We start from the raw sequence: 26,943 nt of genomic DNA, 5'->3' as shown, positions 1-26,943 counted from the left end.
TGATCATCGCACAATTAATCTGTCACGCAATATTTAAAATTCACCTTCATGCATTTTCTTTACCACTTTGTTTGAAACAAAACAATGGGAGGGGAGGGTAAGGGATGCTGTAAAAAGTTCTCCTGCTCCTCCTATCTCAAACAGAAGAGGAAATATTTTACCTTTCGTTTGCAATCACGTGCTTGGCCGCATCCACACAAGCAAAGCCTGAATGGAATGCCAATGCCCTCTTAGGGGCCCATCTTATTTCTGTCTGTGATGATAAGAATTGGCAGCTTTTGTCTTTGCATATATCAAGGGCTTCTTTCCTTTTTTTTGGCTGCCTCCCACAATGCCTGAAAGTCATCCAGACCAATGTGGCACTCAAACTTTAAGGCATCTTTGGAGCACAAACAAGGCTGTGCCTTAATTTCTTCCCATTTTCTGTCCTCAAAATAGCACAATCTCGACTCATTTTTGCTCTTTTAAAATTTTAGATTACAGCATCTGTCCCTTTTAAGAAAAAGAATCAACAATAATGGCATTGTTAAACTGCCCAAAACACAGCACACGAAGTAACAAAGTTCCTTTGTAACCAACATTGTCTTCTCATGATTTCACAATAGAGATTAAACATCCTGTCTTTCTAACTTCTCAGCCTCCTCCTCCAACTTCACAGTTAGTTATCAATAATTTTGCAATTACTCATGTTTGCTACCAGATGTCAACAAGAAACAAGAGTTCTGTCCTGAAGATATTGTGGAAGTTAGAGAACACGAAGGAACCACAGACATTTGCTAAGAACAGCGGAATGATATAAACAATGCAAATACTGTTTTATAATTCCCAACCCGAAATGAGAATCAGAAGTCTGGGGAAACAGCAGGCTTATATTAACAATAGCAGTACAATTGGAGTAAACTTGAATTTCGCAGACACGGCATATTTGCTTTAAAGAGGCTTATACACTCACAGAGGCCTGTATACTTAAAGTCATCTGAATACTTTAAAAAGTGTTTCATAGATAGGTATCAGTTGCATAATGATAATGATAGTAATTGTGTGTGGGCTCCTTCCAGCACAAGGTGGTCTTGTATGGATTAGTATATCTATCTTTTTGGTCTAACTAAAAAGGTCCATGCAATATGAAGTCTATTGCATTTGAGTAACAATTTACAGGCTACATGAGCATGGCCTACATTAGTACAGATCTTCTGAGGAGCTCATTAATCCCAGGTTTTGCCTACCACCAGCTCATTTTTTATTTGAACCAGATCCCCATGATGTCATCACACTAGATGGTGCTTACTGCACTCAAATCAATCAGACACTTATACATTAGTAATTCATGTGCCAGGAGTACACCCAGAGCATTCAAGTAGCTACAGCAGAAAAATGGAATATTCCTTCATCATATAGCCTGCATCATATTTATCTAATGCTTACTTTATCTATGGGTTAAGCTACAAAATACAGGTTTCTCAGCATTGCTGGAAATGTGAAACAGAGAAAATATTGCATTTTTCAGTAAATCAGACAATGACTGCAGTATTCATCTGAAATAATATTGCACACTGCACTGCTGCTCACTGACCTGTTCGATCTTTCCAACATACTTCCTGACCCACAGACTGCAATCAGTAAGGATAGGTGACAACACCTCCTCCAAAATATTCCTCAACACTGGTGCCCCGCAACGGTGCATGTTCAGTCCCTTACTATGCTCCTTATACACTCATAACCATGTGGCCAAATTCTGTTCTAACTCCATTTATAAATTTCCTAATGACACCACGGCAGCTGGTCAGATCTCGAGCAGCAGTGAGGCAGAGTACAGGAAAGAGATAGGCAGCTGAGTGGCACATTGTATCTCTCCCTCAATGTCAGCAAAACAAAGGATCTGGTCGTCGGCTTCTGGAAATGGAGTGGATGTCACACCTCTGCCTGCATTAATGGTGCTGAGGTGGAGGTGGTCGAGACCTTCGAGTTCCTAGAAGTAAATATCACCAACAACCTGTTCTGGTCTATCCACATAAACATTACAGTCAAGAAAGCACATCAACACCTCCATTTTATCAGAAGGTTAAGGAAATTCAGCATTTCTACAATAACTCTGACTAAAGCAGTCAACATAATCATAGAGCCCTCCCACCCCGATTATACACTCTTCCACCTTTTTCTATCAGGCAAAAGATACAAAAGTGTGAAAACATGTACACCAGATTCAAGAACAGCTTCTTCCCCACTGTTATCAGAATTTTGAATGGACCTAATTATTAGACTTGATCTTTCTCTGCACCTACTCTGTAGCTGTAACATTATATTCTACATTCTGTTCTGTTACTCTGATGTACTTATTTAAGGTTTGGCTTGTTAGCATGTGAAACAATATTTTCACTATATCTTAGCACGTGACAATAATAAAACAAATAAAAAAATCAAATCAAAAATTAGCTGCCAATTTCATTATGAGCATGTTTCATGCTGTTGACAGCAGTCAGAATTATCGTATTTTAACTTATGAAAAACCTCACCTTCTTTGGCCACATGCAGAAATTCTCACCATGCTTAAGACTGTCCAAATGCAACTGTCAAAGAAAATCTAGAAATCTACATGAAATCTGTATGCGCCATATGTACATAGATCTCTGTTCTGTGTTTTGGATAACTAATGCAATAAACTAGTTTTCCAAAACAGGATTCTAAGTTTATCATACACAGCAGACATATGAATATTTCTGCATTTACTCCCATATACCTCACAAATCTAAATACTTAGAATTTCGTGGACAGTTTATTGGATGAATGAAATAAGATAGGGCATTCGGCCTTTCATACATGCAATTACCTTACTATCATGTAATTCTATCTGAATTGCAATTATAACACACTTCACTTAGAGTCATTCAGTCAGAGTCATACAGCACAGCAACAGACCCTTCTGTCCAACTCATCCATGCTGACCAAGTTTCCCAAACTAAACTAGTCGCATTTACCTGCATATCCCTCTATGCCTTTCCTACTCATATACCTATCCAAATGTCATTTAAATGTTGTAACTGTACCTGCATCTAACACTTCTCTGACAGTTGAGTCGACATACAAAACAACCCTAAATAAAAAAGTGATAATGGGAACTGCAGATGCTGGAGAATCCAAGATAATGAAATGTGAGGCTGGATGAACACAGCGGGCCCAGCAGCATCTCAGCTCCTGAGATGCTGCTGGGCCTGCTGTGTTCATGCAGCCTCACATTTCATTATCCTAAATAAAAAAGTTGCCCTCAAGTTTCTTTTAAATCTTTCACCTCTCACCTTTAAAAAAGGCCCCCTAATTTTGAACTTATTATTTACCTTATCTATGCCCCTCGATGATTTTATAAACCTCTATAAGGTCATCCCTCAACCTCATTTGCTCCAGTGAAAAAAATTCCAGTGTATCCAGCCTCTCCCTATAACTCAAACCTTCCAGTCCCGTCAACATCCTCGGAAATATTTTCTGAACTCTCTCCAATTTAATCACATATTTTCTGTAGCAGGATGACCAGAAATGTACACAGTAGTCTCAGTTCAATGTTTTAGGCCTTATAAGGTGCTCAGAAATACTGATATTTGGAACTTTATTGAGTCCTCAAGAACCTTTACAGAAGCAGGGAGATTTACAGCTTTTGGGTTTTTTTCTTGTAAACACCTGTATCTGTGATTACAGAAATCAAATCAAGAAGGAGTTGCTAAGCAAGAACTGGTATACAAGCTTTCATAATCTTTTCAAAGCTGGGCTTTCCAGCAATAAACAGCCATAAACCACATTTCTTATCCCATTAAAAACTTTGCTTGTCTTTTTTACTAAAGTCATTTGACTTTCTGAACTGAGTACGTGGATCACAGCTTATGGTGCTGTACTTAGAAACACATATCATTATGTGGAAAGTTTTTTTTAGTAAATGTACTTCCTGGCTTGCCTGTAGTTTTGTTAACTTCTTACGTCTGTGTTTAGGTCCTGCTCTCCATCAACCACTGCACTAGTCATATTGCTAGCTTGTGTGGCCTTATTCCCAATATCACTGAATGTCCCATGGACAGAAAATGAAATTGCAACTGCTCCTCCCAGTCGCAAACCATTTCCACTCCCCCTCCCATTCTTTAGATGACATGTCCATCATGGGCCTCCTGCACTGCCACAATGATGCCACCCGAAGGTTGCAGGAACAGCAACTCATATTCCACTTGGGAACCCTGCAGCCCAATGGTATCAATGTGGACTTCACCAGCTTCAAAATCTCCCCTTCCCCCACGCATCCCAAAACCAGCCCAGTTCGTCCCCTCTCCCCACTGCACCACACAACCAGCCCAGCTCTTCCCCTCCACCCACTGCATCGCAAAACCAGTCCAACCTGTCTCTGCCTCCCTAACCTGTTCTTCCTCTCACCCATCCCTTCCTCCCACCCCAAGCCGCACCTCCATTTCCTACCTACTAATCTCATCTCACCTCCTTGACCTGTCCGTCTTCCCTGGACTGACCTATCCCCTCCCTACCTCCCCACCTATACTCTCCTCTCCACCTATCTTCTTTTCTCTCCATCTTCGGTCCGCCTCCCCCTCTCTCCCTATTTATTCCAGAACCCTCACCCCATCCCCCTCTCTGATGAAGGGTCTAGGCCCGAAACGTCAGCTTTTGTGCTCCTGAGATGCTGCTGGGCCTGCTGTGTTCATTCAGCCTCACATTTTATTATCTTGGATTCTCCAGCATCTGCAGTTCCCATTATCCCTGATACAACTTCCTGAAAGGATTTTAGTGAGCCAGATGGGTTTGTCCCCTGATAAATTATAATTGATGTTGGTTTCATGGTCATCATCAGACTCTTAATTCCCAATTTGTTTTTATTATTAAATTCAAACTCATAGTAGGATTTGAACCCAGGCCCCACAGAACATTACCTGGGTCTTTAGGTTAACAATCCAGTGATGCTGCCTAGCCTCCTGAGTACTGTTTTAGCATTTTCTGTTTTTACTATTCTTTTAGGAACCATCTCTATAGCATGCTTTGTGAAGGTTATAAGGTGTGCAATTTTCTCAGCATGACATGATGTGCAAGTGGTGTGATGTACAAGATTGTATAATTACGGAGAGTTAAAGAGAATTAATGACTCAGATCTCTGCCCTTTCATAGCTTTTGGTGAATATATTTGCATTAGCAGAGAACTCTACATTCTAAGCAAATAGATTTTTACTGATACTTATTGAAAGAGACAAACAAGGGAAACCTCAACCTCAAATTGTCTCCACCGTTAGCTTTGACCTGTGATAGCTTTCTTATCTGAATGATAATATTGTGGATTCAACGTTCTCTCCAAAGACTTAGGTTCACAATCAAAGCCTGACACTTCAATGTAGATTGATGGCTGTGCAAAATTGTCCAAGAGTGAGACATTAAACTGAGGCCCCATGTGCACTCTCAACCACACATAAAAGATCCCAATGCAGATAGGTTCTTCTAGTAGTGTGTGAGTGATAATGGGAACTGCAGATGCTGGAGAATCCAAGATAATGAAATGTGAGGCTGGATGAACACAGCAGGCCCAGCAGCATCTCAGGAGCACAGAAGCTGACCTTTCGGGCCTAGACCCTTCATCAGAGAGGACAGGTTCTTCTAGTATCCTTTTAATAACTATTCACCGACCAAATAAATCAACCCAGATTATTTAGCAACTAATGTCATTTGTGGGCTTTTCTGTGTTCAAATCAGCTGCTATATTTCATCACATTACAATACAGGTGGTTGGAGCAGTGGATGGAAAGGTGAATTGGAGCAGTGGATCGGAGAGGTTTATGGAAAGGTGGATTGCAGTGGTGGACTGCAGCAGTGGATAAAAAAGTGGACTGGAGTGGTGGATGGAGAGGTGTCATGAGGTTTGTGAGGACTGGCAAATAACAGATGCCAATGTTTATGGACGAAGAGTGTGTGCAGTTGGTGCCCATGGATCATACTCTGAAATGCTGTTGCATGGTCAGCAATGCAGAGGCTTTTTGTTACTAGCAGACAGCTGAAGTTACCTGGTAGCCACTTGGACTTCCATGTCAGGAACACTTGGTGTTCACTTTGCTCATGGTCAGCAGGAAGATAGGAGTCTGTATATTAATGAGGTGAGATATGCAGTTAATAAGACTGATAACAAGCAATAGTCCCACTCAATAAGCAACTTGCTGCTCCCAAGGAAGAGTCTCGCCTTGATGCCTGGAGCTCAGTTAAAAGATGCAGGAAGTTGTTCCCAATGTTGAGGTAGGCTTCACTGGACATCTCGTGCTATTCTGTCAGATTTCTCACCAGAGTCCACTTTGTTCATGCCTCCATAAGATTCTATGCAACATTTCAATGGTGTAACAGTGACTGAATTTCAAAAGTACCTCATTGATTCTATATGAATTTTTAAAAAGTACTTCGGGATGTGTTGTGGTCACGAGAAACAAACTACAAATGCGCCCCTTTCCTTCTCAGGGCAGGGCAAGAGCAAATAAAGATCAGGTTCACGTATGTGGACACTATGTTACACTGTAAACATCCATGTCACAAGGCTTATCATCCCTCAGTGCATTGGCGTCGGAAACAAAAATAAAACAACTCAGTGGACAGACTACACTTTTTTTTCTCTATTCATTCATGGGATTAGGGCATCACTGGCTAGACAGCATTTATTTCCCAGAGGACAGTTAAGAGTTAACCATGTTGCTGTAGGTCTGGAGTCACATGTAGGCCAGACCAGGTAAGGATAGCAGTTTCCTTCCCTAAGGTCCATTAGTGAAACACTTGGGTTTTTCCCCAACAATGGACAATGGGATCATGATCATCATTAGACTCTTAATTCCAGATATTCATTGAATTCAAATTCCATCATGGCAGGATTCAAACCCAGATCCCCAGAATAATATCTGGGTCACTGGATTAACAGTCCAGCAATAATACCACTAGGCCATCAGCTCCCCTGGAGCTCCCCTTCAGCTCACGGCAACAATAATCACTTCCTGCAAAGCACACAAGGAACAAATGTAATTGTTTCATAATGAGTTAGATTTCTAATGTTTGAAAATCAGTTGACCATTTTTCCCTGCATAAATGTAATAATTCTATTATTTCAGTTAGCAGTAGAGTAATTAAATAATTTACTCCTCTCAATTCACATGCACCTGTAAGTGAATTGGGGGCTCTCTTAGTGAAGTTTAAGTGTCCCTACCTCTGGGTCGGAATGTTCAAGTCTAATCAGCCCTGGAGTGTATCATAACACATTCAAAAGGTTGATTAAATATTATTTATAAGTGAATGTGAGTTGTGTACTTTTCAAAAGTCAATTATACTGTGTTTCTGGTGCCATAGCAACCTAATGTACTGTGGCATGTCAATCTCAGATCATAAAGTATAATGTTACAGATTCTACGTAAATGTGAAGCTCAGTAGGAGGAAGTGAACTACCCACAGAAGGCAGCAAAAATCCTACACCTGCAGCATAGTCAGCTTTTCGATTGAAAATGGCATTCCACTAATTTATTGATAAATGTTTAATGGTTGCGAAGATATGATGGGATATTCAAATCTTTCCTCTTTTATCAAATAACACTAAGATGAAGCTAGTAATTAGTATCTGTGCATGTGTCTGGGAATATACAATATGACCTCTTCTTTCCCCTATTTAAGGACTGATGCAGTCTACAATCAACACTCCCTAAGAATCTTACTTTAAGAAGTATCCAAAATTGCTTTGGCTAGCACAACATAATATGAATATCACACTCATTTAATAATTCAATTCAGATATTGTTGACAGTGCAATAGCCTGTGTTTAACCAAGGGAAAGTTTAAAACAACCCTGTATCTGTAGTTTTTGTTTGTTCATTGGATGTAGATATCACTGGCAAACTTATTTTATTGCCTGTCTCTTAATTGCCATTGAGAAGGTGGTGAGCTGTTTTCTTAAAACTGCTACTGCTTATGTGGTGGAGAAATTTTCACAGTGCTGTTAGGTAAAGAATACCAGGTCTTTGACCCAGTGACGATGAATAAAATTGAAGTATTTAAATGTTTGCAATATGTCTGACTTCGAAGGGAACTGCTAGGTGCCCATGTTGCCACACATGTGTTGCCCTTCTAGAGTGGCAAATGGTAAAGGTTTCGGAGTTGCTGTCAAAGGAGCCTTGGGGAGTTGTTGTAGTACATCTTGTAGATGGTACATACTGCACTCACTGTTTGCCAGTGCTGGATGGAGTGAATGTTAGATAATTCCAATCAATCGGGTTGTTGTAGCTTCTTCAGTATTGTCGGAGGTACACTCACCCAAGCTAGTAGAGGAGAGTATTCCATTACTCTCCACACAGCCTTTTACATGCATTGCAAAGTCAGGATATATGTTACATGCTGCACAAAAGCCTTTCAGCTGCTCTTGAATACACAATAATTAAGTGGCTGGTCCAGTTAAATTTCCGGTTAAACTAAAAGTCATAATCGCTTAAAGCTACAATCACCAAAAATAAAATCAGTGTTATATTAAGATTTCAAAGAACAATGACGCTTGCATATTGTAGTATAAAATGGGTGCAAAAAATTTTCATCTTTTTGAAGGATATTGGGAAAGCTTAAAAATATTCAAAATTAATGCATTGTCCCATGTAATGTTGCTCTGGAGCAAAATTTGGAGATTCTTTTTCCGTCACTTGAAATGTTCATTGCTACATCAGCATCTGCCACTGTCCTTATGTTGTGTAGCTCCTGCTCTGATTGTAAAAAAGACACCGAGTATTTCCACAAGCTCAATGTGTACAACTACACAGACAGTACAGAGTTCTTCTTTAAGAAATTACACTTTCTGATGTTATTTGGATGTGCAACCAGCTGCACAATCTAACATAAATAAGTTAGAAACCACAAGAATTATTTTATTTTTAAAAGATTTCAGACTTGGTATTGTCCTTTGTAATTTCTGAATAAATTTGAGATACGACAAATATGAAAGTGCATGCATCAGACTGATTATATTTCAAAGTTTTCTCAAACTTGAAACAAAACAATTTTTACTAGTTCACCATCTGAACAAAATATGACAACGTGATAATGGCAATCAATAGAAATTGATTTTAATAGCCCATGTTAACAATAAACCAACAACAAAGGTAAAGGGGGAATAGAAGGGCAGAGAATAAAAGAGGAGGTACTTAAAAAGTTAGCAACATTCACTGCAGAAAAACCATGTGGCGAAAATGGGAAGAGCTTGTTGAGGCAGTAAAGATGAAAAATGTCAAATCTCCAGCTATGGTCTTTCAATCCATCCGAGATAAAGAGGCTTTGCCAAATGGCTTGAAGACTGCAAATTGTAAACTTGTGCAAAAAAGGGGACTGGATTGAAACAAGAAATTATTGGTCAGTTGGCCTGAAAGAGTACATCAGAAAATATTAAAGACAGACTGAATTTTATGCTACAAACAGGCAAATTAGGGTGCCTTATCACTGGCCCAAGAGCCCTGTACTGAGCCTTTGTTTCATAAGCAGTAAGGGAAGCATTGAGTGAGTTAATGACCCACATCACAACCAACATCCCAGTTGAGGCCTTTGAGGGGAAATTAATGTTCAGTTAAATGTCTTATCCCGCCAGCATTCAGAATTAACAGATGGGGAAGATATCTGCAACCAATAGATAACCTAACAGGTTTAACCCTGAAGGCTGCTAAACAATGAACAATTCAGAACTGCACATAATATTTGAGGATGGAACTCCTTCCTTCACAGGCCCCTCATGCCAATTGAAAGCTGCCTCCCACCACATGTCCATGATCTTCACAATACTGTCAATCAGGTCCCTCTCCATCTCCACCTAGCCAAGCGAGAAGCCAGAACGACCTCAATTCAATGGCAGCCACGGTTTCTCTTCCACTGCATATCTTGCAATACCAGCAGTGGCTACCAGTTCTGCTGCGGTGTGAAACTTCTGTCCTCCACTGACACAGGGCCAACCCGCTGGAAACAAGTGGGACTCCTGCCTGTGGAAGCGAGTTCGCCGCTGACATTTATGTTGGGGTACAGCAAGCCTGCCCTGAGTGAATAGTCCACTCCAGGATAAATGGAAAAATTGGAAAAATGTGTGTCAATAAATATTAGCCAGCATGGATTTGTTAAAGGCATGTTCAATTAACTTGATTGAGTTCTCAGATGAGATAGCAAGGGAGACATGATGAGGATAGCAGAGTTGATGCAATTTATGTGGACTTTCAAAAGACATTTAATAGTTTGACTCTAGCTTTGAGAGATTCTAATGATAATTTTGCCTGCAAGATTCAAGACCAAATATAGGGGAAGGGGTTGGATATTAATTTTGCCCCAATCCCAGTATGAGGTCAAGAATGAACAGCAATTACCCAGCATCACAATTGAGTAGCTTGAACCACTTTCAGATCTCGCTTAAATATTACCAGCATGCTGTGAACACTTATTGGTTTCATGGTGACAAATTGTTCAGCTTCTTTACAAAAATGGGCAGCAGGTGGGCAGCATCTGCTGAATGGACAGGGGCATGAAAGTGGTACTGCAGAAAATCAGAAGATTTTTGTGAATGCTCATCTTGACACTGCAGAAATCTTTATTAAATAAACAAAACCTTATCTTTCTTGTGAAGATTTCAATCAGTGACTGCCTTTCAGAACCACTGGTTAGGATATTCAATTCCTGATACAACTGGGACTAATATGCACAGAACATGGTCTGCCAATGTGCACACAGACACACAGACTCACAGACATCTATAGCACAGAAAAAGTCTCATCAACTCATTATGTCCACATGGATCAAAAACAACCACTTAATTATTCTAATTCCATGTTCCAACACTTGATCCATAGCCCCTTATACCTTGCCATCACAAGTGCACAACTAAATTCTTCTTAAATACTTCTTAAAATTCTGTCAATCTTTGGATGAAAACGTTTTTCCTCACATCTCCTCTAAACATTCTGTCCCTTACCTTAAATCTATTGTCCCTGGACATGGATCACTCAACCAAGGAGAAAAGTTTCTTCCAGCCTCCCTCATGTGCCTCTCCTCATGACTGAGATGAATAAATTATGCCCCTGTTCAATCTCCTCTGATCTCAGAAAAACAACCCCAGTCTGTCCAATCTCTCATCATAACTAAAACTCTCCAGCCCAGATAACAACCTGGTAAATCTCTTCTGCACCCTCTCCAGTACAAACGCATCCCTCCTATAATGTGGATTCCAGAATGCATGCAGAGCTCGAGCTGTGGCCTAACCAACATTGTGTATCGTTCTAGCAGAAACTCTCTGCTCCTAAACTCTATGCCTTGGTTAACATGGGCAAGTATCACACATGTCTTCTTAACCACATCACTGTCTAAGGTCCCTCTGATCCTTGGTGCTTCCCGGAGTCCTAATGTTCATCAGATAGTCTATGAAAATCAGAATTGATGTTTAATGAATCTTTTGAATAATTACAAAATCTGTTGTCTGTTGTGTGTTTCTGATGCAAGTTTTTGATTCTTAGGCAAAGGCTTGCCTGACAACTTAATCAGAAAATGGGTACTCAAGGTGTCCAACAGATGTTCGTCTGCCAGGCATCAGTGTTTCGCGTGATATATGATCTGCAGCTGTATCATCCACCAATAGTCATTATATCCACCTTCAGCATATAATGCTGCTACCACGCTATATGCTTTAAGTTGTTTACTATATGCATGCAGTCATCACCTCATTATGTAATACTGTTTGAACTGTCAACTTAGATAGGCATTAAAATCAGCGTATTTCTTGAGTCATTGAGAAAAAGTTTGCCATAGAAACTAAAAATAAATAAACAACGTGGCAATATATCCCAAATTAACATAAATAATTAATGTAATGTAAGTGTCAACCCTGTTATCCCACTATTATCACCGAGAAGGAAAAGTCTACATCACAGTCCACTTAGTGGATAAATGGTTGACCAATGAGCACTCTCCTGTTTTGCAGTATAAATCTTGGTTTTCCCCTAGAATTAGTAGTCTTGTAAATTGTCCCAATGAGTGCAAGATGTCTATTTTAATTCTATTTAGAGCAATTAGACAAAAATGTTCCAAGAATTTGCTCATCTCTGGTGCATTTCTGTTGCAGATTAGTATTTGATTTTGAGAACAGATATTTTTGCTATTTGAGTCAGGTCTTATCTTAATTCAGCAGTAAATTAAATGAATATAAATAGAGATATTCAAATACTGTGGTTAATTCTTTGAATTGCAAACTGAACTTGTACTTTTGCCACTGACTTGCATGGTATTGCGTTCTGTATAGAAATCTGTAGGTAGAAATCTTGAAATCAATTTTATATAAATTAATTCAATCTGGTTGAGTGAGAATCTGATTGGCTTTTATAACATTATGGTCTAAAGTGTCACAGTCCTGAAATTTTAATGTTGTCTCTCCACAAATGCTAAAGACCTGTTAGTTTCAGCTCGGTTGTTCACAAGCATTTTCACCCAAGCATTTTCCACATAGAATATAACCTGCAACAAATATAAGATGAATAACATGGAGTATGGGGGTGGAATCAAATCTGTACATTAAGTTGATGCAGCACAGCTTTTAATCTGACTGCTGGGGAATTATTTTCATGATCGCGAGGTTAAGACCGTGGGAATTTTAAAACAGTGAGCATCTTTCAATATGCCAACCTACAGAACAGAAATAACTGTGAAAAATGTGCTCACTAGATATTCCATGGGTATTTGGATGAACAAGAAAATTTCCTGCTTTTATTAGTTGGGATGCTTATACTATGGAAGTGACTACATTTATATATAAAACAAATAAATAAAATATATTCATTGGCAATTTTACGTCTTTACTGGTGATTTGGAAACTGAGTTGCTCGATTATGGTCATTGTTGTATACAAACTTGAAAATAATTAAATATATTTTTATCACTGAGTTTAATATGGGATATAAACGACAAACAAGAAATAAGCATGGTCAATCTAGGAAGCAGTAATTGGAAGGTATAAACTAAAGACCATAGAGGGCAAAGGAAAACAAAAGCAATACATTGCAGAAGAATAATTTTCAGGCGTGGAGAATGGAACTTAGGAAAATAAACTGAAAGAAGCATACAGACAAAGGAAAAGCACAGCAATATGAAACACTTAAAATTGTAATCATACAGTTCACTACGATTTCCCACCAAAAGCAGAAATAACAAAGTCAATGATGCAAACTTTGAAGGAGATAACAAAGGGAATACAAAGACGCTTAGAAAAGAAATCAAAAACATAGGAAAGTAAGGGAAAAGCTGCAAAATTAAATGATTCAAGAATATAAGAAGGAATAATAACATATTCTACAATACCATAAACAACAAAAAAGAAAAATTGGGATAGAGTTAGGGTCACTAAGGGATAGACTCTGATAGTTGGCAGAAACAGTAAATAATTATCTCAACTTAATGTTTGTCAGGTAGCCTTACGAGGTAGACTTAACATTAAAAGAAGAGATCAAAGAGGATATAATTAGGATGGTGGGATATAATTGACAAAATTAATCAAACTTAGAAGATAAAATCTACGGTCTGGACGGATTGTATCTGTGCACATTAAAAGAAGTTAGGAATTAGGTAGCCGATGTTCTATAGATATAGATAAAATACTTTAAATAAAGGAATAGTGCAAAAAGAGAAGTGGACAGTTAATATGATAATTAAATAAATGCAAGGTGTTGCATTTTGATAAGACAAATCAGGTCAGAACTTACACAACTAACTGTAGGGTCATGGAGAGTGTTGTCAAGCAGAAAGACCCCAGGGTTCAGGTACACAGTTCGTTCAGGTGTGGCATCACAGGTAGGTAGGGTGGTGAAGAAGGCATTTGGCACCCTTGTTTTCATTGGTCAGAGCACTGAGTACAGGGGGTGAGACATAATCATATGGCTGTACAAGACATTGGGATGGCCACAATTGGAGTACTGCATACAATTCTGTGTGCCCTGGCAGAGGTAGTTGTTATTCAACTGGAAAGAGTTTGGAAAAAAATTTATAAGGATGTTACTGAGAATGGAGTTAGAAAGAAAAGCTGGATAGGCTGGCATTTTTTTCCCTGCAGTATTGGAGGCTGAGGGGTGACCTGATAGAGGTTTATAAAATCATGCAGACCATAGATAAGGTGAATAGCCAAGGTCTTTCCCCTGGGAACAGGACTTCAAATCCAGAGGGCATAGATTTAAGGTGAGAGGGGAAAGATTTAAAGGGGACCTGAGCTGCAACTTTGTCATTACAGAGGATGGTGCTATGGAAAGAGTTGCAAGAGGAAGTGGTAGAGACCAGTACAATTACAACATTTAAAAGATATTTGATCAGGTACATGGATAGGGAAGGTTTAGAGGGATATAGGCCAAATGCAGGCAAATGGGACATGTTCAGTCTAGGAAGCCTGGTCAGTATGGACAAGGTGGACTGAAGGGTCTGTTTCCATGCCTTATGACTCTATAACAGACAGATAACAGGTGAAAAAGCTTAACATGAATGGCAGAAAATTTAATGAAATCCTAGCCAAAACTCTAACAGACAACCGTACAAGGCAGAATCTTCCCAGACCCTGAACAACATGCGCAACGGCGAAAAATTTGGGAAAATTGGGTGAGAACTCCAGCAAGGACCTTCCCAATATTAAGAGGAACAAGTCTTATTTTCCAGCCAACTGTTGGGTGGTGACATGAGATTTTTGCTAGTGAGCAGAGAGAGGCCTATTTGCATGGATTAACACTCACACCCTCATTACCACCTCATCTCGCCTCGGTAATATGCAGTTTCCTATTATTACATCAGCCAGACAAAACGCCAAGAATTTCCAAATGGAACCCAGAGCGCTTCCTTGGTAACACCAGCTCACCACTTGCTCCACTAGACTTTTGTCTTGGACACCTGGTAATAAAGTCTCAGGGCCATATCCATTGACCATGACATTCAGCATATACCAGTCTCACCACATCATCATGGCATTTTTCCGATCGGAACAGTATGGTTGGTGAAGTTTGGATGATGCCTTTCATTGGAATGCTGCTGCAAGGGCACTTTGCATGCAGAGACAGGCCCCTAGCTCATGGTTTGGACCAAAGGACATCTCGGGGCTGCTCACTCATTTGCTTAAAACTTATAGTCGGTTCTGATGTAACGCAATGGATCTATTCTCATGCAATCCCACATTATATAAAAATCACACAATAGCCATGCTATTTAAAATAATGGGACCAGAATCATGTTACAGCCAAGACAGACAAGGAAAGTTTGCATTCTACAAACAGCGGTCTAAATTCTTCAATCACATTAAAGCCAATTCGCATTGAAGAAACACACATTATAACGGAGCCGTCTGTATTCATTTGTGCCTACTTCATTGCTTGGAGCATCCCCACCTTGCCGTGATGCTTTTCCCTGTTATTCTGAGCTAACAGGCTCTGTCTTGCCTTGGCTTTCAGTGCAGACACAAACTCAAACAGCTAGCCGTGCACGACAGCACTCAATTGTCAGGCAGGTGGATGTGTTGCTGAATGCCATTGTGCCATGTTAATGTCACATCTGCATCATATGCCAGGAACTTATGAGGCAAAAACACTGTATGTGCTTCAAGAAAAGTCTTCAGGGAGTAGCCCTTAGTCAAATCAAAGAAGAAACCCTTCTAACAGGGGTTCTCAGCTCAACAAGTCAAGATGTGGAGGTGCCCGTGTTCGACTGGTATGGACAAAGTCAAAATCAACACCACCAATTTATAGTCCAACACATTTATTTGAAAACACAAGCTTTCAGAGTCTTACTCCATCTTCGGGGAATTAATCAACATCAATCCAGACTTTGAGCATAGTCAGCTGGCCACTCAGAGTGATCATGGTCAGGATAGATTCCTAGTAGAGAATGAGGAGCAGAATGTTGGACACACCACCACCCATCCTGCTGGCTCATTCAGTCTATTGTCAGCTATTTTCTCCTGGAATGAGGCAAAGGAAGGGACTGAGCACAGTTGGCTCAACTGGTGAAGGTGGGAATGGTAGTGAGGTGCCCTGAGTGAATAGGTGGCACAGCCGGCAGGCAAAGTTAGTAGTCTTGGGGGATTCAGTGGATGAGAGTCAACAAGAGAAGATGTACCATGCAATAGTGAGAGTGATAGACCTGTGAGCCTTGATGGAAGGTGTTTGCAGTAGCAGAGACAGAGTGAGTGTGAGATAGCAGAGAGAAGATGGGATCACTTACCTTTACCGATTGCTGGGCATTTTTCAGGATGACGGTGACTACACTGACCTGACTGGCAATGTCAGACCTCTGCACCACATGGGAGAAGATGCAGACCTTCCAATACACCAATCCATCTATCAAAACCTCCACATCCCTGTCCATACAGCGGATGGCCTATTTATTCTTGTGTGCCATAATGTCTCGAACCACGCGAGGCAGTTCCAGCCTGCTGCACAACAGCCCTTTAAATATGTCGCCATGCCAGGGATCCCAGTAGATCCCAGCAATATGAATATTTCTACCTGCAGCAAGTAGGAGAATCGGATTAAACGAGCGGGACTTCACAGGAGTGGGATAGGTGGTCGTTTGGAAGACTTGGAAGGATGACTGCCTTACATGCAAGGATCTTGGTATCAGCATGAATGTCACAGTTATCAAAACCTTAGGTATCCAAAAATGGTGTTCACAAATTGGATGTGATGTTGAATGTCTGCATTCATATCAGCCTTAGATGAAAGCTAGCTTCCCAGATAATGGAAATGTTCCACATTTGGGAGGATTTCTGCATTGATCTTAATGGAGGGATGGACCACAACTTGATACGGGCTGGATCATTAAAGTACTTGAGCCTTCTAAAGGTTGACACTGAGACTAATTCTTCAGTACGCTTCTCTGAAGGCATCAAGAAAGCTTGAAGATTCTGAGAGAGCACAGATGATATTGTCACCCACATACTGAAGATCCACAAATGAGGTTGGTGTCACAGTTTTCTTGGGTTTCAACCAGTTGAGGGTAAAAAAATTTTTGTCCATCCTGCAGACAATGTTTACATCAATTGGAAGCTTGCTCTTGACAAGATGCAAAATGGTGCTGAAGAAGATGTTGAAAAAGGTGGGGGCGATGACATATCCTTGCTTGACCCGCTGTCTTAACCTCAGTGTTCTGTCATATTATTGTTATTGCTGACTATTGCTGACATCGTGTCACGGAGGAGATGGAGGATGTTAATAAATTTCACCAGATAGCCAGTTTATGACAGGGTCTTCCATAGCACTTCCCAATGGACTGAGACAAAAGCCTTGGTCAGATGGATGAATGGTTGGATGAGAACTGTTGTCCATAGTTCTACAGTTTGGTTGGAAGCCACACTGGCTTTTAGAAAGGATTTCCTCAGAGACTGGGAGAAGGTGCCTGGTGAGGATTTGGGCAAAAATCTTGATTTGTAGAGAAGACCAGAGCTAGAGAACTAAATAAAGAATAGTCACCAATATATTTAATAGGGAATTTACCATAAACTCTTTACCAAATAATTGTTTTAAATCTGAATTCACTATCACAGGAAGAAATTGAGGTGAACACCTTAGATACCTTAAAGAGAAAGTTAGAGAAGCTCAAGCGGAAGAAAGAAAGAAGGATTATGTTGATAGGATCAGATGAGAAAGCTAACTTGGAGCATAAATACCAGCAATGGAATGGCTGTTTCTGTGCTGTAAAATTTAGAATATCTTATCTGAAATGTACAGAGCACAAAATAAAAGCAACAAATTGTTGGAGCATGTTTGTTCTCAAACACAGTCATATATGCTCAAACTCAGTTTATTTAAAGATAAAAAATGTAACATAGTCCCTACCTGGCAAAACTCATCAAAAATAGAGAAAAACCACAGCTAAAGAAAATATACCAGCTGTTAGCGAACTAATTAATATTATCAGAGCTGAGAAACATATTAAGACAGCATATTTTGCATTAAAATAATAAAGCCACAACTTTATCAACTTTTGAGGATAAAGCCTTTGAAGATAAGGCCTTCAATTAAAATTGGTAAATAAAGTATTAACAGGTATGGAGGCTATTTTTTTCAATATGCATTTTAATTTTTTCATTCAGGACTTCCTTTGTAGCTTCTCACAAACTTATGGCAATATTTTTCAGGAAATATTAAGCGATGGAAGAAAGAAAACAACACTTGGTGTTCAAAGCTTGCAATTACATTATGACTGATGCTTATTGATGTGGCTAAATTGACCGGGAGACACAGATGTCATTTTCAGTAAAATAAAAATTTAAAACTAAAGTGTGAAAAATAATAATGAAAGCAGGAAGTAATCACTTGCAGCCACGCTTCTTGTAGTATTTTGTTATATATACACTGCAGATGGCATACAAATAACATCTACTGCACAAAAACGGCTGATGAAAGTGGCAAACCAATGATTGCCTAGGTTGTTTCAATACGCTGAAAGAACCAAAACTTAGCAATGTCAAATTTTACAGCCTTTCAACGAGCCTTGACAGTTTGCAAATTGCTCCTACAGCATTATTAAAATTATTTGAAATACAGATTGCATGATTATTTTAATTAATCCAAAGTGTATTACCATTCTGCTTAGAATCACATAAATGTTACAATGCAGAAGGAAGCCATTCAGCTCATTTTGATCACAAAGACTGTCCAAATGAGATAAAAACCAAAAGAAATCCAAAAGACATTCTCACCTGATGCCATTCTCCTGCTTCATTCCACAATTATGATATTTTTCCTTTACAAATAACCATCCCATGTATGTATTTGACTGTCTCAGTTAAAACTGCATCCACTGTACTTTCATGCAATGTATTCTAAAGCACTCTATGCATAAAGTGGTTTTTCGTCACATCACTTTTGCTTCTTTTACGAAATACCCCAAATCTGTGCTGTCATTCACAATCCTCTTATGAGTGGAAACATTTTCTGTGTGCTTATTCTGACCAGGCCTCTCATGATTCTAAATACTTCCATCAGATTTCCCATGGGCCTTCACTTTTCCAAGAACAGTCTCAATTTGTCCAATTTCTCTCCATAACCAAAACGCCTCACTCTCTGGAATCATTCTGATTAATTTCTTCTGCACTGTCTCTGATGTCCTCACATTTTTCCTAAAGTTTTGCACCCAGAACTGGACACAATATCCCTGCTGAGGTTGAAGAGGCGTGTTATATACATTTGATATAACTTTGTTGCTCTTGTGCTCTGTTAATAAAGCTTACAATACTGTACAGCTTACTAACAACTCTCTCCATTTGTCCTGCCACCAATAATGACCTATGAATATATTCATTCAGGTCCCTCAGCTCCTGTATCCCCTTTTGAGTTCTCTCACTTACATTGTATCTCAATGTCCTACCAAAATATATCACTCACACTTATTCGCATTGAACTTATCCACATGAAACATCTGCAACCTATATATTGAATCCATCAACTTGTCAAAGTCCTTTTGAAGTTCTGCACTATCCTCTTCGCTTCCAAGTTTTGGATTATCCACAAATTTTGAAAACTGTGCCCAAAGTCAAGATCATTAATGGCCCAGAATTCTGGAGAGTAAGATAATTTTGGGGCACAGCTGACTGGCGCCACATGTTAGGAACACGTGTAATTCTCCAGTGCAGCCAAATCCATTCGAATTGCCTGGGAAATTGAAATTTCCAATGGGTAATTCCACTGCATCTAAAGCCTTTTAAAAATCTCCTTAAAGGTCAGAAATGTCAGCACTTTAGCTCAGCTAAGCTTAATGATTACCCAGGAAAGGTTAAAAATTAAAGGATCAAAAACAGACTCTAACTCTTGGGTAACTATTAAACTGATTCACAAATTCATCACTAACACCTCCAACCCAAACCCAACTGCAATCCACTGAAAGGTACATGTATTCAAACACTGGGCTGTGTTCTTTGAAGACAGTAAGAACATGTACATAACTTTGTGCTTGTTTCAATTCAACAAAATAGGTGACACCTACTCTCTGGTTCATTTCTCACAGTGGTGCCTTGACCAATCATACTTAAGCTTCCTGATTTAAAACAAAAATAAAACTTGGCGATTAAGTGTCAGTCATAATCAAACCAATGCATTTCCCATAGCAACTTCGCTGCCAATAAGAGTCCACTTGATAACCAATAAGCACTCACTTACATACAGTCAACAATGTGGATTTCCCTTTACATTGTTACTTCTTGTGAATTACCCTGGTGAGTGCAAGATGAAAATCTTCAACCTTACTAGTGCTACCATGACTGTGGATCAGGACTATGGACTACTATGGGCACTTTTGTTTTAAACTTTTAAATTCAAAATGTGTTCTTTTTTTAACAGGACTGCTATTGATAAAAGAAAAAAAACTGCAGATATAAATTGAGTGCTGACTGTCAAAGTCCTGTGGTGAAACCCATAGAGTATTGTTCCTGTAGGGTGTCAGGGCAAGTTCAAGCAGAAAGAGAGAGAGATGTATCAAACAGGAAGAGATAATTAGGGAACTGCCAAATGAGACATAGAGCTTACAAGCAGGGAGGTTATGCTGGAACCGTTTAAAATGTTGGTTAGGCCACAGCTAGAGAATTCATATTGTAGGAGACATGCAACAGCACTGTTCTGAGGAAGGGTCACCAGACCCGAAACGTTAACTCTGTCTTCTCCACCACAGATGCGGCCAGACCTGCTGAGCTTTTCCAGCAACTTTTTTCCTGTTCCTATCAGGATGTTGCCTGGTCTGGAGAGTTTCAGTTATGAAGACAGGTTGGACAGACTGGGCTTATTTTCCTTACAGCAGAGAAGCTTGAGAGGGGACATGATTGAGATGTATAAAATTATGAGGGACAAAGGATAGGGGAGACAAGAAAAGACTTATTCCCTTAATGGAGGGATGTAAATTGTTATATTTTCCAAGTTTGAAGAGCTGAAAAATATCAATTTTGGAATACCAAACAGCATCTAGACTAAAATTGTTATATCACGTGCATCTAAAAGCTGATACTTAAAATTATTATCAAGTAATACAGTTTATTTGAGATAATGCCAATCAGCAAATCTGCAAATGTTATACCTCACGAACAATTAGCAGTCTCAATTTCCAACTGCAGATTGCCTGTCAGGTACAAACAGTATGGTTAAAATTATATTCACATATTCATTTTTAAAGTGCAATAAAACACATTTGTAATATTCCTTAGTAGATAAACATTATACCTTCAAAACTAACAGTAAACTTATGGGATCAAATTCTTCTTCCTCTATCAGACGGCAGTCCCCTTCTCAATCAGTTGAGGTAACAAAAATGTTGCTCGTCAAAGAAATATTATTTTACAAAATGGAAAAGTATCCTTTATGGAAATTACTTTTAAAATCGCCTTTAAAATAAATTGTGATGACAAAAGGGCAAATTTTGTTGCAAGATTTTACTATTTGCACATTTATTATTCAATTTAACAACTTGACAAATAGAAAAACAATCTCTACAGCTATAACCTTCTCCCAATGCATTCACTCTAACTTTCAGGAATAAAAGGGAGCACTGATTGAAGAATAGGACTTAAGCCATCAATAAAGAACAATTCATTTTATTATAAAATTAAAATGTATCTTGTGAGCAACTCCCTAAGCTGAATAATTGGCCACAACAGAAGGAAAATGTCATGTTTTGGTGATGCCACTTATTTTATGTTTAGAAGATATGATTTTCAGTAACTGAACATTTTTTAGACTGTTAAAGAAAATTGAAAATGATTAAAAATTACTTGTAGTTCTACATCATGTGATTATCAAAGGCTAGCACCTTTTACTTATTGTGTTTAACTTAATAATTATTATTCAATACTTATACAAATAAATTTGATCTTCCTACACTTTCTTAAGGGCAATTAAGGAAGGACAATAAATGCTGCCTTAGTCAGCTTGCTCACATGAATACTGTCAAAGAAATTTAAATGAAGAGTACCCATGTGTATTTAGTAGATGCAAAAACAAAGCCTTTAGAAACAAAAAAAATCTGCATACGCAGAGCACAACATACCAACTCAAATTAACGCTACATCCAGAGCATTAATATATATATTGAATGGAAAGACTCATTTGCAACCAAACTGACCTTTACTCATATTCCTTGCTTCCTCTGTTATGAACAGTTTTTCATTCACTTTGCTACCTTTCCTCTAGTTCTAAACACAATTTTCCAATAGCCTCCAATGTGACTCTTGGCCAAAGATTATATAAAATTTTGATAATAAAATGTGAGGCTGGATGAACACAGCAGGCCAAGCAGCATCTCAGGAGATGCTGCTTGGCCTGCTGTGTTCATCCAGCCTCACATTTTATTATCTTGGAATCTCCAGCATCTGCAGTTCCCATTATCTCTTACATAAAATTTTGCCTGGTTTACATTGCTCTATATTTACACAAAAAAGGTGAAAATCAGTGCTATATCATTATATTCAATGACATTTGTTAAACACTTTAATGTCTTCATAAAAAAAGTGACTCATTTTGAGAATTCACTTTTTTTTCAATATTGCTCCTGAGTATATATGGTTATCATGATCAAAAGTAATTCAGAAGCAAAACAGAATGAGACTCCCTCTTCTGGGATATCTCATTGCATTTCCCTCTGGTATTTTGGCTGCACTAAAAATTTAGTTGTATTTACATTATAATTGTAATGTTATTGTCAAGCAAGACCAATTTATGCCAGCAATTACTTGCATTTATATAACTGCTTTAACATGGAAAGGTGCATAATGAAGTTTCACAAGAGCATTTTCAAATAAAATTTGGCATGGAGCAACTTAAAGAGAAATTAGGATTGATCATCAAAAGTTTGTCAAGGACAGACATTAAACTTTAAAAAAAAGAGAAATATAGGGTGTTAGGAAGGGTAAAGAAGGGATTTCAAAATCTTACAACCTCAGTAGCTAAGGGTGTATCTGTCACTGATGCTGGTAAGCAAAAGACTGGAATGAAAGCAGTGCAAATATCTCAGAGGGTTATAGAGCTGGAAGAAAATACAAAAATAGGGAGATATTTGAAATGGAGGATGAGAATTTCACAGGTAATTAGGAGGTAATGTCTCCTTCTCCTTAGGCAATCCTTGAGATCAAGAATGATGTGATTTCACTCTAATTCAATGAGTTTGGAAGTGACCTATATGTCTAATCCATGATCTGCACTCTGCCACATGTAGGGCAGGTAGTGCTTGAATTTTTGGGTAGACAGGTTGTTTTGGAACTTTGTGTACTCCAACTTGTACCTTGACTTTGCTTCAGGAGTTTCAAATGTGTTCAGTGCTATCCCAAATGAACCTTCTCCATTTGATTAGTCACAAGCCAGGATCACCTATGTCTCAACAGGGAGGTTTGACTTCTTCAGGGATGTTTCAAAACATCCCTAAAATGTTTGCACTCCCATCCTGGGACTCTCCCGTTGGAACTGCTTTTGTGGCTGATGCTAAGCATAGGAATGATAATTTCTACTTGTGGAGCCAGTTCTGAGTGATTAATCCCTTGGTGCCGGGCAATGCAGGAGAGGCCACTGCATTTGGATTGCCTTTCTCATCACTGGATTTAAAGGATCTTGTTAAGGCATTACTGGTGATAGTTCAAAGCTTTGAGCTATCTACTTTTTGCTGTCTAAATCTCCAAAGCATTAAGGAATGTGGGGATCATTGCTGCCTGCTAAGCCATGATCTTAGTCTTGGATCCTGGTCCTCAAGTACAGATTACCACAATTGGCTGAAGTATGAGCTGGCACCTTGGATTTCACCATCTACTTCTGCTTTGATCAAGAGAAGGCTCTCAAGATCAAAAATGATTCAAATTTTACAGAAGGTCCTTGTTGATCTTCATTTATGGGTCAGGTTGGAAATGATAGATCAATTTTGTCATTTTCTTAAGAGAAGAGTAGGCAATGACCTGGAAGTCAATTAGTGTATGTGTGTGCATACAAAAGTTATTTGCATACTGAACATCTACAATGGAGGCTGAAGTGAACATAAGAGCAGGAGCCAGTGTGAATGTGATGGCCAAGCAGGAATCAGCACTTGTTAAAATATGACAAATTTTGGTTAAGTTTAACCTTATGTTGGGTGGAAGCTGGGAGGCTGAGCTGGAATAAATCAAAATAGTCAAACTGAGACTCAGCAAATGCACGGACGAGCATATCATCAGATGAGTTAGGGCAGGGGCAGTCTAGAACAGCATTGTTGTGGTGGAAATAGGCAGTTTTTGTGATGTTGCCACAGTTATAGTGTAAATACATCCTTCATCTGTGCTTACTGTGGGCCACAAGATTCATTAGCCCATTCTAAATCTTTAGTCCTTAAATTGTTTGATTGTCTCCACAGTCCTACTGTAAAGCCCAAACTAAGAAATATTCCATCGTTAACATTTTGTGATATTTCAATAACCTTTGTTCTTTATAGTCAGATTGAAACTGAAGAAAACTGTTGTGAGTTGCTCATTAAAACTTGTTTCATTTCCAAGGACTGCAAGTCAGGGATTTAATTGCTCATATTGTAATACATCACCATTCACTCAAACAACAGCTAACTATAATTTCAAAGACCACAAAGAGAACTTAATAAAAACTGAAATTCACAGTTATCTTTGAAAACAAAAAAGGCAGAATACAATATTATGACTTATTTATTTTGTTGCATATATTACACTGCTTTATCTCCCCATTAAAGAGGTGATTCTGGTTACAAGTCCGCAAAGAAAAACAGCAAAAGGCAGCAGCCCACCAAATCCATTATTAAATCCATCTATTATTAAGGATCGCCCCTTTCTCCTTCTGAGAATTAGACCCCGGACAGGGTTCTGAAGATACCTGAGGAGCTCTTCCAATCTGACGATCGAGATGGTATCACTGGTTCTGCAAAACGGCAGTTCTGATGAAAGATTAAACCTGAAACAGCAAGGCTTGCTTTCTTTCCTGATCTACTGCCTGGCTATCTGGATGCTTCCTCTTGCAGGTTTTCAATATCTGATGTATTATATTTTCTTTAGTAAAACAACCTGTGTTCTCCACTTACTCCCTATCTTCATCAATACCCTCCACTCCAATGCGTAAAGACACACACACATTCGGACATCATTCTACCAAAGTAGTCGATATTGACTTGTCAGCATTGGGAGCAGCGACCTTCCGACAATTCCCTTATAATTTTATTGTAGTTTGACCACTGGCACAATTCGGATTGTGCTGCTGGATACTGAGCGGGTAAGGGGACCTGTCTCTCCCACTCCATGTACATCGGCAGCAACCTCAGCACTATCGTTTCTTAAAATAGAAAGAACAAAAATCATCCTCGGTCTATACACAACAAAAGTCATGTCAATAACTTTAGCTTTGTTTGATGGAGTTCACGGCCAGCATTAATGAAGTTCCAACAGCAAACAAATTCAGATCCAGAGAACAGGCATGCCGGATTTCCTGGTTTAATGTGAGGAGGTGTATCCGTAATTGACAAACACCCTGTGATTAAACACTGGAATGTGAGCCAAAACAGAAGAGCAAAGTCTGACAACCAACTCTGACCAAGATCGACTCGCCCTTACAAACTCCCGCTCAAGGACTCAATCCGATCTGCCTTACCAGTTTCAGAGAGCAATTCCTGTCTTGGGAGGGAAGCGTTCATCTTTTTCTTGACTGCAGTCCTCCTGAATTCTTGCTCCATGGTGAGCTCCTGCACAGCCGAGTTGAGGCAGGGTAGGCGGCGTGGGGGAGAGGACAAAATACAACTAAAGGGAAAAACAAGGCACGATTTCACAAGCGTCAGTTTGTAAATAGTTCACATAGTGTAACACCCACTCCGTGTGTGCGCGCGGGCAGTGCGTGAGCGTCCCGCGGTAGGGCGTGCAGCGAACTTCTTCACACCTTGTCAATCAGAGCTGGTTACCCAGGTAACACGGTCCCAGTCACCCCAGTAACCCCGCCCCAGGTAACCCTGCCGCAGGTAACCAAGTAACACCCCCCAGGCAAAACCGCCCAGACACCAAGGTAACCCAGCCCCAGGTACCCAGGCAACACCGGATTCCCAAGTAACACCACACAGACACCCAGGTAACACCGCCCAGGCACCCAGGTAACCCAGCCCGAGACACCCAGGTAACACTGCCCCAGACACCCAGGTAACCCAGCCCCAGGTACCCAGGCAACACCACCCAGATTCCCAAGTAACACCACACAGGCACCCAGGTAACACCGCCCAGGCACCCAGGTAACACCGCCCAGGCACCCAGGTAACACTGCCCTAGATACCCAGGTCACAACACCCAGACACTCAGGCAATCCAGCCCCAGGTACCCAGGTAACCCAGCCCGAGACACCCAGGTAACACTGCCCCAGACACCCAGGTAACCCAGTCCCAGGTACACAGGTAACACCCCCCGTCACTCAGGTAATCCAGCCCCAGATACCCAGGTAACCCCACCCCCAGTCACTCAGGTAACTCCACCCAGGCACCCAGGTAACCCAGCCCCAGGTACCCAGGTCACACCACCCAGGTAACCCAGCACCAATTATCCAGGTAAGCCCACCCTGTCACCCCAGGTAACACCGTCCCAGTCATCCAGGTAACCCCACCCCAGTCACCCAGGTAACACCACCCAGACACCCAGGTAACACCACCAGAGATACCCAGGTAAAACCGCCCAGACACCCAGGTAACCCAGCCCCAGATACCCAGGTAACACCACCCAGACACCCAGGAATCCCAGCCCCAGGTACCCAGGTAATCCCACCCCACTCACCCAGGTAACACTGCCTTGATACCCAGGTAACCGCACCCCAGTCAACCAGATAATTCCCCCCCCCAGTCACCCAGGTAACCCCGCCCCATTCACCCAGGTAATCCCGCCCCAGGAACCCAGGTAACCCCACCCCTGTCACCCCAGTAACCCCACCCCAGTCACCCAGG

The 26,943-nt window shown here is 40.0% G+C and overlaps 1 protein-coding gene across 1 annotated transcript in view; it reads right to left on the bottom strand.

Moving 5' to 3' along the window:
- The window catches only part of fgd4a (FYVE, RhoGEF and PH domain containing 4a), a 206,416-nt gene extending 180,545 nt beyond the window's left edge, over window positions 1-25,871 (bottom strand). The window contains exon 1 of the mRNA XM_048548477.2: window positions 25,620-25,871. Coding sequence (XP_048404434.2) covers window positions 25,620-25,701 — 82 coding nt within the window. The 5' untranslated portion in view covers window positions 25,702-25,871. The remainder of the gene's footprint in view (window positions 1-25,619) is intronic.
- Window positions 25,872-26,943: the final 1,072 nt, after the last annotated feature.

This window comes from Stegostoma tigrinum, chromosome 18, assembly GCF_030684315.1.
Source record: "Stegostoma tigrinum isolate sSteTig4 chromosome 18, sSteTig4.hap1, whole genome shotgun sequence".
NCBI classification, from domain to species: Eukaryota; Metazoa; Chordata; class Chondrichthyes; order Orectolobiformes; family Stegostomatidae; genus Stegostoma; species Stegostoma tigrinum.
This window is presented reverse-complemented; position numbering and strand designations above follow the sequence as displayed.